The sequence below is a fragment of the Myotis lucifugus genome, unplaced genomic scaffold, assembly GCF_000147115.1.
Source record: "Myotis lucifugus unplaced genomic scaffold, Myoluc2.0 scaffold_27, whole genome shotgun sequence".
In the NCBI taxonomy this organism is placed as follows: Eukaryota; Metazoa; Chordata; class Mammalia; order Chiroptera; family Vespertilionidae; genus Myotis; species Myotis lucifugus.
Window position 1 is genome coordinate 4242753 of NW_005871075.1, and position 18288 is coordinate 4261040.

At 43.4% G+C, this 18288-nt stretch overlaps 1 protein-coding gene across 1 annotated transcript in view; it reads right to left on the reverse strand.

The window, feature by feature from the left end:
• Positions 1 to 17948, reverse strand: part of FER1L6 (fer-1 like family member 6) — a 98447-nt gene extending 80499 nt beyond the window's left edge. The window contains exons 1-9 of the mRNA XM_023751897.1: positions 17873 to 17948; positions 13072 to 13192; positions 10340 to 10394; positions 10114 to 10245; positions 6996 to 7058; positions 3533 to 3611; positions 2182 to 2338; positions 1407 to 1593; positions 250 to 442 (exon numbers count right to left, since the gene is read on the reverse strand). Coding sequence (XP_023607665.1) covers positions 250 to 442; positions 1407 to 1593; positions 2182 to 2338; positions 3533 to 3611; positions 6996 to 7058; positions 10114 to 10245; positions 10340 to 10394; positions 13072 to 13192; positions 17873 to 17948 — 1063 coding nt within the window. The remainder of the gene's footprint in view (positions 1 to 249; positions 443 to 1406; positions 1594 to 2181; positions 2339 to 3532; positions 3612 to 6995; positions 7059 to 10113; positions 10246 to 10339; positions 10395 to 13071; positions 13193 to 17872) is intronic.
• Between the last annotated feature and the right edge of the window lie 340 nt (positions 17949 to 18288).

Here is an 18288-nt window from a genome sequence, read left to right on the forward strand (position 1 = left end):
GGCCCAGGGAGAGGGAGTGACTGCCTTGAGGACACATAGTGAAGCTCATGAAAGACCTGGGATGGTGAACAGACCTCCAGGCTCCCGAGTCTGGCTCCATCTTCTGCCCTGAACCTATCAAAACCAGAGACCACACCGAACATGAAGGGCCTAACACAGTGCCTGCTCTAAGCCTCTCACTTAAAAGATGAGGGCTCCAATTCAATCATTTCCAGGCTCTGTGTCCAAATAAGACATGTGAGGCTTTACCTTTATCTCCCTCCTGTTCATTGGAGATTTTCTTCAGGTCAATGAAGTGGGTTGCCAGCGCTACATCGTTCACACTGCCTTCATCCCACACCTGGATTTTCACCCTCCGACACAAGGGAGGGAACATTTCCTTGAAGATCACCTGTTCATGCCACACGGGATCGGCACAATTCTTTTGCACTGTGGTTCGCCCCTAAAAACAAAGCCAGGAGAATGGGAGCCATGGGAACAAAACATGACTTACCCAAGAAAACTCATCAAACCTGCTGGAAATATGAAGTGAGTTTTTAAAAACAATGAACCTTTCTCCACCCAACACCTGTGAAAATCAGTTACACCCAGTGAACATTACTGATGTCCTACTCTGCGCCTGACACTGTGCCAGGCATTGGGAAAAGGTCAGTAAGGCTCGGGTCCTTTCCTCGGGAAGTTCTCATCCTCATACTGGGACGGGGGTGAAACTAACACTGTGCTATGAACAGCAGTGTTCCCCACACCTCAGGGAATGCAGCAGATTTAAACCCAGAGTTCATGTTTTATAAAAGGAGGAATCTGTGCAAATCAATTCCCCAGTCTGGACCTCATCATAAAATGGAGTTGATGTCCTATTGACCGCCAAGGCAGTCCACGTCAAAAATACTCCGGTGATTACCCTGCCAAGTGGAGGGGTCGGGTAGACATATAGTTAAGGGCAGAGGCAATATGTGACAACTGAAGCTTCTAAGCCCAGCCAACCAGGATTGAGCTCCAACCATGTGCCCAGGCCCTGGCACTTCCAATGGCTCTTAAGCAGGGGACAGGGATGCTCAGATTTACACAGGATAACGACCACCTGGGCAGACTGTGGAGCAGATTGGGAGGAGGCTGGTGATTCTGCAGGGACTGCGTCACAGCTCAGAGAAGGAGCCAGAGGTAAGAAAGGTGGCCTGTCTGCCCAGGTTCTAACCATGATGCCCCATGGCTCCTCTCCATGATCTCCAATGGACAGTGAGTGAGCAATCCTCCCCTTCTTTCTTGCCACATGACTCGGTGCCTCTTTGCGGCAAGTTTTTTCTCTCAAGACACTTCCTAATTTTGATTTTAACTTCGTATCATTTGACTAGAAATGTCCTAGGTAAAGACCAGGCCTGTCATTGTTGGTGACAATAGTTCCTCACCATCTGCCCAGCGAAGGAGACCTCCACAAAGGGATCCACAAGGTCCTTACTGTCACCCACAAATGCTTTGGTGACGTTCGCCATGATGCTGGAGTTCATCTTGGGCAACCCTTCTGCTTTGTAGAGTCTCACATAGAATCTGGCCCAGGGTCTCTCTGATGGAAACCCTTGAGGGATCAAAAGGTTCCTTAGAGGAGGACAAAAACAAAAAATAAAAAAGCGCTCTCATGTAAAAGAATAGGGAGAAAAGCTAGAAGCATAAAGAAAGATCCTGATATGTGACAGAAATCTGAAAAGATTAGGATCTATTGCTAAAATGAGTTTTCTTCTTAGTTTAATGACAGTGAAGGGTATGATTAGAGTGAGTGCAAACTCACTTAGGTCCTACAATTATAGAATAAACACTGTCTCCCACGCTGTACCTTACAATAGGTACATTAAGTCTCCCCATTTTATAAATCAGTGGTTGAAATTATAATTCTTTCAAAGGAAAATCAGCTAAATTCAAATAAATCAGATAAGCTCAGGAATAGCTTGTCTGTTATGGGTTATTATAGGAAGACAGGCTCTACTTGTCCTAGAAACTGACTTCCCAATGCATAGTTACACCTTCCGTCAGACACATCTCGATGCCTCAGATAGAGCAGAATCCCATGTGGATAAGCTATAAACTTGGCCATTCTCGTGTACCCGTAAGGAAAGGGAGGGAGGGAAAGAGACATGGAAATGGGAACATATCATTTCCATTGCCCAGCCCTGGATGAATCTGTCTCACTTTTCTATTTGTTCCTCAGCATCGGAGATTTTCGGGTTGGTCTTTAAGATGTCGCCTTTCCCAATCACGCTGATGTCACACTTCAGATACCCCTTCGTGCCAATCCTGATATCACCAGGGTCTGTGAGCAGGGCCCACTTGTCACAGAACTGATGACCTGTAAAAGTGTCCTGACAGCTCATATATCCTGCACAGATGGACCCAGCCCCACCCAATGCTCTCCCACACCCAAGGTCTCCCACACTCTACTGAGGGATTACCTCATCTGGGCTATTTCCAAGTCTCATGCCACCTCCCTCTTCTCCTTTCCCACCTGTCCTTTACTTCCCATCCTCTTCACCATCTTTTTCTCCAACCGGTCACAAGTATTTGGGAAGCCTTTCAACCTGATAGAAATCCCCTGGCCAGAATTCTAGATTTGATGAAGTAGGAGGACATTAAAGGAGTATAGAAGTCACATATTATTTCACAGGCCATAAATGTGACTCATGGATTTTTTTGTTTGGCCTACACTGGAAGTCCAAACTTCAAAATCTCATATAAAAAGCTATACTTCTGGCTTATCCAAAAACAAACTGTTAGACCAGGCAATACAGAGGGCACATTCCACATGACAGCAGAAGGTAAAGGAGCTGAGTAGATGCTAATCCTAATGGAATTAGTAGAGCTAATTCAAACTCATATGACCTGGACCCCTGGACATGTGAGTTTGAATTACAGTTGAAGAAAAGAGGCCTTTCATGAGAAGATCTATGTTTATTGTTGGCTTTATTACTTATTAGCTCTTGACCTTGGACAAATTACCTAGTTTCTCTGAGTTTCACTTTCTTTTAAACCAGGGATAATAATGATTATTACAGCAAATCCTTATATGGCATACCACAGTCATTATTCTGTGCTGGGTCTACACTAAGCACTCTATGTATATTTATGAACTTAATCCTCCAACAACCCTATGAAGAAAGTACTGAGATATGAAGAAGCCAAGTCATTTGCCCAAGGATGCACAACTAGGAAAGAGCAGAGTAGAATTTGAACCCAGTCAATCGGCTCCAGAGCCCATATTCTTAACTTCAACACTTTCCTGTCTTTCTTGATGCTCTCTCACAGCACTAAATGAGACAGAATTTGTGAGAATGGGAAAAGCTGCTCAGAAGTATGGACATATAAGATAACTTTGTCATTAGATCTTAAACTGAGGAAAAGAGCCATATCTTACTCAACGGTCTATAATTGGTGCTCAGGGTTACTGAATGGATGGTTAAATGGATGAGCGAATAAATGAGTTGACCTCCAGGTGGGGTAAACTGGAGAAGAGTAAGAGAGCTACGAGGAGGCAAGGCTTTCTTACCAGGCTGGTTGTACACAGTGCCCAGGTCCACTTTGAAGGCGCCAATCAGGATGCTTCCTATCAGCTTGTGATGAAAGACCTGAGGAGTGACGGAGCAGTGAGCCCGGAAGAACTACATTTCTTTTTTAGGATAAACCTGTGAAATGGGTTCCTGACACCTCAAAGAGCATTCTAGGCCTTGACCCTTGTCTGGCCTTCACTCGTCTCTAAAGCACAATGACATTTGGTCACCAAAAACTCAGGGCTGTAAAGGGCGTCCAAAAGTACCTCTTCCTCCCAGCAGGTTTTCAGCGAATCCTTTATTAAAGGACTTAACAAATCTCACTGTCCGAACGTTCTTTTTTTTTTTAACCAAAATGAACTTTTGTGCAGCCAACCCTTCAACATCCATCTCTGCCTGTTGAAACATTATCATCTTTCAATACCTAGAGCAAATGCTGCTTCCTCCAAGCAGCCCTCCCTGATTCCCCACAGCTGAAAGTACTCCCTTTTTTCCACTAACTCACACACCACTTTGCTCACAACTTTCTCAGACAACTCATCACATGCAGCTTTGGACATGTACAATAGTTAGAACAAGGGAGATGGCCATCCTCAATATTTCATCTAACCAGTAGACAGCAGAGTGCCTGGCTGGCTGCAGCAGCACATCTGAATGCCAATGCTATAAAAATGAATTTAAGTTCTAAAGGAAGGTGTCAGAGCTGGCCCTCAGTTCAGAAACAACATTGTCTGAGACACTGCTGAAGATTCAGGAGGAGTTTAACCCTTAACCCAGAAAAGGGGAAAGAGGAAGGGCAGCGGTAACTTCGTGCCTTCAGATCTTGGAAATACTTCCATGTAGTAGGGTAGGTTCCCAGTGTAGCTCCCAAATTACGGGAAGAGAGATGTCAATTCACCATAAGGATAATTTTTATAATTAGAACGTCTTAGCAATGGAATGGGCTTTTCTAGAAGTAGTGATCTCCCCATCACTGGGTATAATCAAGCAGAGTCCAAGAACCTCATGTAATGGAGGTGGTAGAGAAGGATTCCTGCACTGACTGGAAGTTAGATTAAATGACCTCTAAATTTTCTTCTAATTATAAAATGCTATGAGTCCCTTGAATCAAGGACAGTTTCCTACTCTCTTCTACCCAACATATGGCCTTGTTCATAATAGGTGTTCAATAAACACTGAGTGAATTATCGAATAAGACCGATTGAATGATGGATGATTAGGAGATTTTTGTAGCTTCTAAACAGCTCCTCTGGGAGAGTCAATAAGAAACAAACTCAACTGACTTCAAGAAATGGAGACATGACAGCCTTTCCCATCTCCTTTTTCACTCTTCCTTCCCTGACCAAACTTTGCAAGGATGTGAGAGAACTGAGGGGAAGCAAGGACAACTTGGCTTGATAAAGAAGTTATTTAAGGCCACATACACCAAGCTCATTCCAACCCTTCCATGCTTGCAGTTGCTAATGTGGCTTCCCAAGGGCCTGAGCAAGAACACAAATCTGACTCAAGCTATTCTCAACTTAAAGGTGTCTGGGTCCCAGTGGGGTGATGGGATCAAGAGCCCAAACAGATCTTTAAATAACACAGGAGGCCTCCTCAAATCATCCACCTAGTGTGAGTGCCAGGCAACTGGTGTGGTCAGGCATTAGATTGCCAGAACTCTGGAGCATCTCACATACAGAGTGCTGGGGACCTTGTCAGGGGAAGATGGTCTTGGGCGCCACCAGGGTCTGCTATAGCTGTCTATTCCAATAGCATCTGCATATAGCACTCCCTCCTTTTTCTCCCATGTTGAGTGTATTCTGGGCATGCTGACTTATAGTTCATGCACTAGCAGAAAACTTGTATTAAATATTCCCCCCTCAAGGGAAGTTTTCCCTTTATAATCTTTGGTCTCTGTCCCAAAGTGTTATTTAGGCAGGCCAAAGTAGTCTCTTCTTGTAAGTTAGGACCAGAAATAGGCAATACCAGCTTTGATTCTCTGTCTAAAAATCTACTTGGCCCACCGAGAGTCATAACTCTTGTCTATGATACAGTATAAAAATCTAGCTATTAACCATTTATCTGCAATCTAGACAGTCTCTTAGGAGCCTGAATCTCCCAAACAGGTCATTGCCTGAGCTATGTAATATAACAAAGTCCTGGGCAATGTCCCAGGTCCCAAAATATCTCCTGCACCACTTGTCATCGTGCCTGGAATTTAAACATGTAGAATGTTTGGCTCTTGATCATTTTTCATTCTTCAAGAGTCACATTCTTCAAGTGCCCCTGGGAAAGATAATATCATAATTTCACTATTGCCTAAGCCTCATGCACAACTGATATATAACATGTTGTGTGTGTGTGTGTGTGTGTGTGTGTGTGTGTGTGTGTGTGACATAATATTAAAATAAAGATAAGCAAATGATAAAGACAGGCATTAGACAAGTTTGCCATCTTCACCATTCTTATTAGAGTTGGTGTCACTGTTAGGAAAACATTTCCTCATTCTCCACACATTTTATGTTGGCGTGTAAAATAGGAATTCTGTCCTTTCAGAACAATTTGGAAGAGAGTATGTTCCCTGCAACCCTCTGACCCTACCACTTTCAAGCATGAACATCCTACTACCTTCTGCATGGGAGAAGCAACAATTTCTCAAACTGGTGAGAGAGATGCAGTGTGTCGTCCAGTGGTCTCTGTCCTTTTACAGTGGTATGAAGTTGGTAATGGTCCTGTGTGTATTCTCCCATGTGGACTAGTACAGCTTCAACTCAGCACTTTCCCTTCCCATTCCTGTCCTCCAGGTGGTGGGCCAACCTGGCTGGACCAGAATGCTCTCTCTGTCTCTACTCTTCAGGCTAGATCTGTGGAGGTAGGAATTCACCTGCCAGGGGTAAGGAAGGGTCTATGCAGCAGACCCAATCCCCCATGGGTAGATCTGGAGGTCTACACTCAACAGCAACTAACTACTAAGAAGCCAACTGGTAACCACTTGCTCCAAATCACATCCTCTAATCCAGCATTACTGATACATTTGGTTCCTTCCTGATTCTTTCTATTTCTCAGTTTACTACTAACTAGGAGGGGAAGGGTTGTGATTAACTATCATTAGTGTGGAGATCACTCCAAGAGAGAAGCACTAACATTTGCTTCAGAAAAAGAAACCAATTCAAAAATGGCAATCCACTGTCATTTGAGGCATATTTTTCACATTCCCACATTAGTACACTACACAATTCAATTCATGATGGCTTGACAGTAGATCACAACTTGCTTCCAACAAGCACAGATTTTCTTGAAAAGGTTTTCCTTCTGGAACTCCTCTATTCTGGTTATTGCAAGTTCTATCCTGTTGGTTTCAAACTCACCAGCTCACACTCACCCTCCTGAGTCTATCCTCTTCTAAGCAGGCTGTGCTGCCCTAGAGAACTCCCAATGCCTCTCCCACTCCCCCACTCCCACCACCAATCATATACTTACCGAGATTTTGATGATCTTGTCAAAAAGATGCACTTGAGGCCCAATGAAGTCAAAGACAAAGTACTATAAAACATAAAGTTCATTCTGACTTTAAATCCCAGCCTTGCATTTAAGAACCCTGTCCCTGGAGTAGATTTACTTATGTATTGTTCTAACCAGTTGCTGCATGGGCCTCGATGGCATGAATGTATATATCATCAATGGATTGGCCATACCCTTTGGAAGGTCATTTAACTTGTTTTCAATTTTTTTTTCAAGTAAAAAAATAAAGAATGCCACCAACCACATCTTTGCACAGGATATACGTGAGTTTTCCTCTAAAATGGACATGAGAAGTGGGATTGTTGGGTCATGGTTTATTTTATACACATGTAAATATTTAGTAAATAGCATGAAGTTTCTTTCTGGGGGAGGTAAACCATTTTACATTCCCAGTGGCAGAATATAAAAATAGCCATTTCTCCATACCTATGCTAAGCCTTTATATTGTCAAATCTTTTATTTATTTATTTTTACGTATCTAGAATGATGGGTGAAAAGAGTATCTCAGTGTGGAATATAGTCAATAATATTGTAATAACTATGTATCGTATCCAGTGAGTACTAGACTTATTGTAGGGGATCACTTTGTAAATTATACAAATGTCTAACCACTATGCTGTGCACATGAAACTAATATAAAATAATTTTGAATGTCAACTGTAATTAAAAAATAAAATAAGTAATAAAAATATTTTTGAAAAGAGAGAGACATGCCTAGAGTCATATAGCTAGTTATTGGTGGGCCTGGGACCAAACCTGTGTTCTCCTGGAATTATCACACAAGGGGCTCAAGGACTAGACATTTCATCATCTAAACTTCAGTGAGTACCTTCCAAATGTGGGGTCGTATGATTCTAAGGTGCAGAAAACTGGAGTGGTGGTGTTTTTTGTTTGTTTGTTTTTGTGGATTGTAGAGGTAGAACTAGGAAGTCATTTTGTGAATTATTTTTTTCCTTTTTTTTTTTTTTTTTGAGCTTCAGGATGGAGAACTGACCCAAGGATGTTAGGATGAACATGACAGCAGTAGAAAAGAGAGAAGTAACCTCTAACAGCCTATTTTTAATGGGCAAAACAGAAAAACCAAAATGTGGAAACTGAAAGATGTCATCATGTATTATAATGAGACCTTCAAAATGGCAGTCCTTAGGTATCAATAAAAGGTTACAGCATTTCCAGTGCCTTCTGTTTAAGAAAATAGAAAAATTTGTAACATTTCAGGAAGTTTTTTATAAATATGTTCAAATTTTTTAAGAGTTCCATGTTCAGCATTTATTTTATGTGCAAAATTCACTTACCTGCCAGTCTTCATTCTCTGATATATGAGATACTGTGGGTTCCTTTGGACCAATAAATTAGTTCCAATGTTTATTGCCTTCTGCTGAATCTCACATTTCAGACCCAACTGCCTCACACAGGTTCCCCAGACTGCCGAGCCCACGCACACTTCTAGCTGGGAAATATTCCCCAGCCCCTACTAACCAGCTCCTTCAACATCTGATGAACTTTGGGCTTGACAACTAGGGTCAAACGCTGTAATAAATGTTTTCAGTTCAACTGTAAGACAGATTTTTACTTCAACTTCCATGTTTTTGCGTGATTACACTTGGGCCTAAGTTAATGTCATTTAGACCCAGGACTTGTATGCATAAAGCAGATACTAATTATAATCATTAACAAATTTGTAGAGCTTTGCATCAAAGCATTTTCACGCACATTATTTCATATCACAACCATGCCAAAGATGTTATGGAGGCAGGGAGAGGACCAGAAAGGAGACGACTGCCACTGCTACTCACGATAAAAGGCTCAGAGGCAGGAGTGATAAAGAGGAAAGGAGTTAACAGCTCTAATGGGATTTGGGTATTTTCTGTGCATTTCATTATCCATGCTCTCCTGCCTTCCTTTTCAATTACCACCGCCACTGGGAAAGTAATTAAGAGTTTACTGAATTTTTTGATAATTCATGGTGTCTAAGGGAAAACAAGCACCCTCGAACACTACTGGAGTATGAATGGTTACCTCTTGGGAGGGAAATTTGGAGATATCAAAATTTTAAATGCTGTTCATGTTGACCAATGTCACCCCAATAAATTTATTTTAAAATTTCTTAGTTGCATATACTCTTTGCCCCAGTCATGCCATGTAAATATTATTATAAGTAGTGACCAAAGACTGAAAGAAATTGTAATACCCATCAATGAGAAATTGACTGGCTTAGTAAATTACGTGCATCGATGCAATGGGAAACTACAGCAATAGGCAGAAAATGAGACTGAGTGGTACATCCTGATTCGGGCTCATCTCCAAGACACATTGGTTGAAAGAGCAAGGTCCAGAACAGCGTGTATAGTATGCTACCATTTGGTGACGATATTTATTTGTATTCTTAGTGCTTGCCCAAAATGTCTCTAAAACGGTATACAAATGCCTGGTGAGCATGGCTGCCTCTAGGGAGGAGACTAAGGGGTTAAGGACCAGAGATCAGCAGGACACACATTTTTCACCAAATCGCACTTTATACTCTTTGTATCTTTCACCATTTTTTTTACTGTCTAATCTTTTTCCTTTCAAAAGAGAATGTAGTGTGTTTAATATTTATAAGCTTCCTGTCTCTCTTTGATGTATTCCTTTACAATTTTTACATTGCTTAGGAAAATATGACTATTTTACTTTCCAAGGCAGCATGCCTGTTTCAAAAGTAGTAATTAGATTTACAATGCCTCTGCTATGCAAAAGAATGTGTATCTTCTCACTAACCAACATCCACCACATTTTTAATATAAACCTAGAGCTTATAATGGATGAAGATAAGCTTATAAGGAATAAGAAAATGGGTCTTACTAAAAATATAGTAATGTATTTTAAATGAGTGGGAATTTCTTACCTATCCTTTCCATTATCTTTTTGTTTAACTTTATGGACTGTTTGTTAAGGAGGCTATGAGAGTTTGCCATGGGCTTAGATGAGTGATGGGAAGCAGTCATGAGGGCACAGGCTTTCTATTTGGCTCAAGAACACCAGAGTGGCAGTCGAGAGAGTGTTGATGGAGAGGGTATTGGGGACCCCCATGACTTACTTCATTGTAAAATGGGCTGTTGGTTCCTTCCTTCACTGTGCTTTGCTTCTTCTCATCCCCGACCTCAATGATCACAACTGGGTCAATGTTTTCACCCACCAGTTGGCGGGCCTCAGTGATGGTTATGGCAATCTACAACACAAAGCAGCGTGTACGCACTCTGGAGCAGGCTCTTCACTCACACAAGAAGAACTGGGGAAGCTGGTAGGAAGAGTCAATTACTTACTTGATAACTTTGGGATCTGACTTCCCCATCATGGATCTTAGTCAACAGTTTTGATCTATTAAAAGAAAGTTGAACATATACATTTCATCAAGTAAGAACATACTTGAGATCCATAAGCCATGTAATATTTCCCTACGTGTTTCTAAGTCCTTTTATTTATGTCATGTCACATATTCTCTTTACATCTCTGGGGGAGATAAGTATAAGTGGACAAGTGGCAATCTCTCTATGACTCAGTTTCCCCATCCTAAAAGTGGAGCTAATTATCGCACTTACCACATGAGGTGATGGCTACAACTTAATGATATAATGCATGTAAACGTTTAATCCAGGACTTGGCGAGAATAAATGCCAACTCTTATTGTTAGTATGATTATCAGTATTATTTATTTTTTATTTCACAGAATGAAAAACTGAGATTCCTCAGCAAGTCAGTGGCAGAGCTGGGTCTCAATAAGGATGTCCCCTGTCTCCTGTCAGATCCTTTCCACAGGACCACTTTGCCATTTCCACTAGATATAACCATTCTGAGTTTCGTGATTATATCCGTTAGATATAACCATTCTGAATTTTGAGATTGAAAGAATTGGTAAAAGAGAAATTGGAAAGAACAGCCAAGATTTTATCTCAGTGAAATTTCACATTCCAGACAATTTCCTTTATTTGGACTGTCATAAGTAATTGAAAACAGATGTGCCACACCTGGGATTTAGAGATTGGATAATAGTAGAAAGAGATGAAGAATTCTTATAGTCACAGAAGCAGCAACAGGCAGGAAATGAACTGTGCCTGAGTTCCTTTTAAATGTATTCTCTTGCCTTTTAACAATACCATCATGCATCTCGACTTCATTCCATTTCTTCAGATAATTGAGTCTGGTAGAGAACAGAGTAAACTAGCAAAAAATCTCAAGGCTTTGGAGTCAAACTGATCTGAATTAGAATACTTTTTCTCCCCAATTTTGTGATGTTAGCCTTAATTTCCTCATTGGAAAGTGGAAATGATCATTTCTACCACATAGGGGTAGAGGAGATAATGCATGTAAATATCAAAAGATAGATGTTCTTTAATAAAATGACAAACTTATATCAATCGTTTACTATGTGGAAGCTATGCGATTTCCTCAGTTAGAGGAAAAACCAAGATGAATTAGCCATCCATCATCTTGACCCTTGCAAAGCTAGCAATCTATTCAAGAGAGAGGACCAAAGCATTTAAAGAGAACTAGAAGGTGTAAAATGTGTCATATTAAAAATGCCATCGGAGTTCAAAAAAGAGAGAAATTCCTGAGAGCTGGATAAGCAACAGAGACTTCACCACAGAAGCTAGATCTGAACTGAGCATTAGTTGTGGGTAGAATTTCAACTGATGGAGAATGCTCTGACCAAGGAGAAAAGTCTCTACTCCTTACTTTTTTCCCTGCCTTCCTCCATTCAGTGCTATTATCCTGGTGAAATAAATGGCAAGTGATCCTTTAAAAGATACTTAAAAATAACTGACATTTCCCCTATTCAGGGCTTGGGGGTGGTTGTCATGGTACAGTGTATGGGGGAGGAGATATTGCAGTATGTTCATACAAATTTCATGTCTTCTGTTAAAGGTCAACCTCTGAGATAGCACCTTCTCCCTTTTCCATTGGTCACCCACCTCTGCCCGTTACATACATACACTGCCTTCCTGCCACAGCCTTGTAATAACAACTCAGGATCTGCCACACAGGGAAGCACTAATTTTCTTTGAGAAAAAAAGATGGGATGGCATGAAGAATTATCATGAGTAAGAAATTGACATAAACAAACATGGTACACTGAAAGCATTGATAGTTCCAACTACTGGCTTCCTTACATCTATGCTCTTTGCCCTAAAACAGTCTCCCCTGATGTGGGCTGGTGTTGTGATTTGCATTGGCCAATAGAATGCAGCAGAAATGACTTGCCAATTCTATACCTAGGCCTCGAGAGACCTGTATACTTCCACTTTCTCTCGGAATTCTGCCATCACCCCCATTGCAACAAGCTCAGATTAGCCTGCTGGGGGATCTGACACCTTTCAACCAACATGGAGAGCCTGGTGGTCCTAGCTGAGGCAAATCTGGACCAGCCTACCACCAGCCACCCCTCAGACTAACATCAGCAGAGCTGACAAATGGCCATAGATACATAAGTGATGTATGTGAGACTATCTGGCACCAATAAAACTACCTAATTGGTAGACTCATGAACAATCATTAATGTTGATTATATGAAACCCCCGAATTTAGGGGTTATTTGGAAACATCAATAGCTGACTGATACCACAAATCTCAGGCAGAAGGCCAGTTTGTTCTGACTTTGTAGCTGGGTTGCCTAAGAATCACCTTTTCATTTGGGACAGACACGAAGCTAAGACATCTAAGGTATTGATGAATTCAAGAGCAGGTGAAGGGCAGCTCCTGAATCTGTCTCCTGTTGCTGCTGTCGTTTCTGAACTGTAAGGGACATGAGGACCTTAACTCAGGGGATTTAAGACTGGAACCTGGTACAGCCAGGACCCTGGCCTGCTGAAGGTTGGCCGGGATCAAGAGGCCACAGAGAAAGCTGGACATGAGGACACGGCACTCGGTCTTCCTTAGGCCTTTGGCTCCTTGCAGGCAGTGACTAGGTGCTATTCTCTGTCCCCTCGAGCCTGCAGGGGTACTTGGCACAGGGGACGGGCTCCCAAATGTGTGCTCACTGCCCGCATCAACACTGTACCTTCTCTTTGGAGGAGCTGAGGGGACAGGAGTGATGGATGCATCATCATAAACCAAATCTCCTCTCAGTCCTTCCTGGGGAGAAGGGCCCTCCTGTGGTGCTTCTGCTTCACCTTGACCATCTAGAGGAGCAAAAAAGGAAGAAAACCCTGTTAAATACACATGTAGTAGTGACCTGAGCCTCCATTCTGTGTCCAGTGCCATGCCACAGAGATACAAGGGAACCATTAGATACAGCATGAGTGTGTGGTATTTGTTACAGCAGTCATAGGAAATGAATACACATGTGTTAAGACTATTTTCATGAATAGATACCAAACAGATTCTTTGTAACACCTCCTCCCTCACCAGAAGGATTCTGATTTAATTTATCTGGGATGTCAATTTGTTTTTAATTCCCCAGGTCATTCTATTGTGTAGCAAATCTTGAGAACCACTTTTCAACCAGGTTTTCGGCAAAAAGTAAAGAGTGATGGAACAATCTCTTACACGAAGAGGCGCTGACATGGTGTGGTTCAAAGACCTAACTCCAAAAGGTCTGGGTTCAGATCTCAGCTCTGTCACTTTCTGGCTCCAAGATTTGGGGGAAGTTACTTAACTTCTTTCAGCCCTGTTTTCCTCTTCTATAAAGCAAGACAATGCTAGCGTTAGCTACTCCATAGGGCTGTTAGAAAAACTGAATTAAGTATAGATAGCTCTTAGCACAGTATCTGCCAGGTGCATTGTGTGGATTTTAAGTTGAGTAAGTCACTCAGAATTTCCTGGCATTTTCCCCTCCTTGCCTATAAAACGAAAGGATTAGATAAGAAAAGTGTTTTTAAAGCTTTTAAAAGCAACATAATTCTTTCATAAATGTAATTTTATATAAAACTTCAAATATATAACACGAGTCCATTTCAACCAAGCTATTTCAACCAAGCTGTTCTACGTGCCATTGGGTGAAACTCCGGGCAGGGAACATCCCACAGGACCTCACCGCCCCCTCCTCAGGCACCTCTGAAGCTGTTTCTCAGAACCTTGGACTCCATGGGACCCAACTGGTAAACTTGTCAGCTTATTCGTCTCTGAACACCTTCCAGTTTTAATGGATTTTGGTTCTCTGATTTTAATCAGCAACGAAGGAAAACGGTGCCAAATCAAATAATTGATGGGCTAATGGGTCCCCTATGTCAGAGGAGCTCATGGACATAAGCCTTTGTGGTGTTCAGTAGTTACAGAAAGGATGCCGGAATGAATGCAGTCACCTTTGACTCTCCTCTCACTGTGGAAACAAGAGACAAGCCAGCCTGCGGAGACAGAAAGAACGGCAGCGCCTGCCTGCTCCTGCGGCAGCAGAAGCAATTAAGCCTTTCTCCCTACTTGGCCACAAAGGCCTCAAGGATGGGGACCAAATGTTATCCATGCAAGTTTCCAGTGGCCATGCTTAGGTACCTACATATGCCAGACACTGTGCTAGGTTAGATGCCAAGTTGGAAGGTAACAAAATGTGGACCCCCTCCCGCTACATTACATGCTGGAGGGTGACACAGACCCAGAGGTAGAAAGGCAGTCAGCGTCTTCTAGAGCTTGTGTGCATGCATTCATTCATTTATTGAGTTACTACTCTGTTCTCTCCAATCTACTCACCATGGACCATCCAGAGTGACCGTCTCAAAAAATCCACCTCGTGTTGCTTCTCTTCTTAAAGCCCCTCAGTGGTTTTCCATTGTCCTTAGAATAAAGCTGAAGTCCACTTAGGACTCTGATGCTCTGCTCTATCTGGCTTCCATCCCCTCCTCCTGGGCCACGGGTCCCTCTGTCCCTCCCATCACTGCTTTCTAGTCGCACAGGCCTATTTCAGTTCCTTCTCCCCTCACAAGCTCTCTCTTGCATGGAATTTATCTTCACAGACATCCCTCCTCTTCCTGCCCGCCCCTCGTTGGGTTCCTTCTCTTCCTTGAAGTTTCGGATTAAATGTTATCGCCACAGAGAACCCTTATCTGACGGCGCTGAAACAGATGCCCCAATAGTCTCGCTATCATCTTGATGCTACTTTCCTCAACTTCTAATGCAGTTACCTCATTAGCGCCCCATAGGTAACAGATGGCCCATCCAGAACGGGCCCATTTGAGGCCTTTTTTTATAAAGGTGTGGGTGTGAGAAAGCCACAGAGGGTGTGCAGCTCTCTGGGGCTCACAGCAGCCAAGCTGTTACCACTCCGAGGCCCCAACAATGAGGAGAGAGAGCGCACAGCCACCAGAGTGTAGAAAGAGAAGTCAGGTGCAGTCAAGCTTCCCTGCAAGGAGCAGCAGCTGTCCTTCAGTGGAGGGACACCGATCCTGGCCTCACTCTCTTCCGTCGCTCAGACCTCCTGCTAGGACACCCCACTGGGGAAGGAACCTGGGTCATGCAACCATAGAGGTTAGCCTCCTGGGACAGAGAACAGGTCCCAGGAAAAGGTGCAGAACAGATCTGGAGAGGCATGTGGAAGAGTCCTACATAGAGCTGTCCCCCTTCTAGACCATTACACACCCAGACCTAGGACAGCTCAACTCTCAGCAGGTATTCCATTACTATCTGCTGAGTAGATGAATGAATGGACGATCCTAATAACTCTTAGTTGGGTAACTAATTAATAGAGGAGTTAAGGTAACTGGAATTTTAGAAAATAAAGGCATGGCCTAGTATGCCTCCAAATATGCAGATATAAGAGCCACAGACTTTGACAAACTCAAAACATTTCACCCAGCAAAGTCCTAACTTCCCAGGCCAGGCCAACAAGGAAAGACCAATGTGTACTCAGTTCTCTGGACTTTGTTTTGCCATCTCCTATAGGGTGGCCCCTGGCCAGCAGGACGGGTGCTATGTACTTTCTAGGAGGGGCCTGATTCTCTCTGCCCTGTTTGCTTTGTGGGCTGAAGACTCTAATTAGAATGAGCCAGCTCCTTCAAAACGACCGTGGTGGACTGCCCCAAATCTCTGCCAGCTTGTTCCTTTCTCCCTTGAGCAGTGAGGGCGCCTAAATGGAGGGCAACTCAGCGAGTAAGAGAGCCCAGGCTCTGGTGTGAGACTGACCTGGGCTCAGGAGCCAACTTCTTCAAACTTATTAGCTGTGTGACTTTGGGCAAGCCGCTCACCCTCTCTGAACCTCTGTTGTAAAACAGGAGCAAAGGAATCTACATTTTAGAGTAATGAATGATGCATGTCAAAAGCAGAAAGCATCAGGGTCTAATTAATGTGTCATAAATAATACTATTTTTCAGCCACAGCCGGTTTGGCTCAGTGGGTCGAGTGTCTGACTGTGGACTGAAGGGTCCCAGGTTCAATTCTGGTCAAGGGCACATACCTGGGTTATGGGCTCGATCCCCAGTACGGGGTGTGCAGGAGGCAGCTGATCAATGATTCTCATCACTGATGTTTCTATCTCTCTCTCTCCCTCTCCCTTCCTCTCTGAAATCAATAAAAATATATTTTTAAATAAATTATCATTTTTCATAAGGTCCTTGTGCCTTATTTAAGCATGCGTCTCCAGAACCTACCACAGTGTCATAATTTCAAGGACACCAGGAAAGACCCCCAGCCTTTTCTACCCATTCCCTGACACCTATAATTTAACTGAATAGACAAGTACATCTATGAAGCTTTAAGCCTTGTCCCCACTTCAAATGTAATGCGTCTATCTCGCCCCAGATGACTTGGACTCATTATTACCAACACCTTTAATGTGAATAATTTTCATGTTATTTTATTGTAAGATTGGGTTCTACCTTAGGCAAGGAGCAGAGTTAGGTGGGGAAGGGCTACAGGACACCTGCTGTGGATGGCAGTTCAGGGTGAAGGAGGCCCCCAAGGAGATGACAGGGGTTTAGTAACAGCCCACAAAGCTGGCCTTGAACTGGTTGCTGTCAGAAGTCTCCCTGGGACCACCCCAGACTTGATTCAATAAACAGGAATGTCAAGTGGACGCCGGCCTGGCCTCTGTTGGCACAGCTCACCCTGTAACTCGGGCCTTGCTCTTTAGAAGAAGGAAGTAGCCCGTTGTAAGGACAGAAAGCCAGAGAGCCTGAATTTACCTCCCAACGTGACTGCTTCCTGGCTCCGTGCCTGCCATGGCGGGCCCGTGTCATGGGTCCGTGATCAAAAGGACTTCCTCCAAGTTGGCTCAATGCTCTGCTGCTACCATTTTGAAATTCTTAATCATTTATTAAGACTGGCTTTGCATTTTGTTTTTACTGGGCCCTGCAAATTCCTGCAGCTGGCCTTCCCCACACTTCACTCTCTCTGCATCTCTGTAAACTCCTTTGTAAAACTAGGACAAAAACACCTACTGGTAAGATGATGGAGGGGTTAAATGAGACAATACAGACAGAGCCTCCCCCATAGCAGCTGCTATGCTCGCTCTCATTTTCAATCTCACTTGATTCTCCATATGGCCATGTGAGGTCAACCCAGCAACCCACGTCATGTCCGCTTGACAAAGGAAGAAACCGGGACTCAGAGCTGCTGAGTGGCTTATCCTGGGCCACAGAGCAAATGGGAACAGAGGCAGGAGCCTGAGTCCAGCTGCTGCTTCTTCGTGGCTCCCCTTCCCCAGCCCAGCGGTGTCCACCTGCCCATTTGGTCCAATGACCAGGTGACCAGCCATCCTGGGGTGGACGGCCTTGGGCCCGCACCTGTGATCGGCAGGGTCCAAAGACTCAGCAGGCAGCGTGTCCTGCCTCACTCCTATGGAGCGCGAACCCCATTCTCAGCCATGGAGGGGTCCACTCTGTGAGGCTCCCAGCCCCCAGGGTAACAGTCAGCTCCCCCCACCAGAGCCTCACCTTGGGCAGCCTTGTTGGCTAGGATTAACGCCTTCTCTGCTTTATTCTTCTTCTTCTTCAGCTTCAACCCAAACATCCCCTTTCTGAAAAAAAGAAGAAAAACTTCAACACAATCATTGTCACGTTGAGTCATCCAGATATGTTAGGAGAAAATAAACACATGCGCATACACTGACTTCTCCAGAAGCCGGCCAGCCTCCTCATCCACCCAGGATGAGGATCCAAAGACGAGTGTCAGGATGACCCAACAAGGGATCCAGACAGCTCTACTCATGCAGAAACCACAAAAACCCCATCTGAACAGAAATCATAAAATGAAAACGAAAGAAAGAAATCGTGAAGTGCACCTACAATCCCACTTAAATGAGGCCTAATTCTAATACTAATAGCACTAGCTGGCATTTTTCCAATTCTCA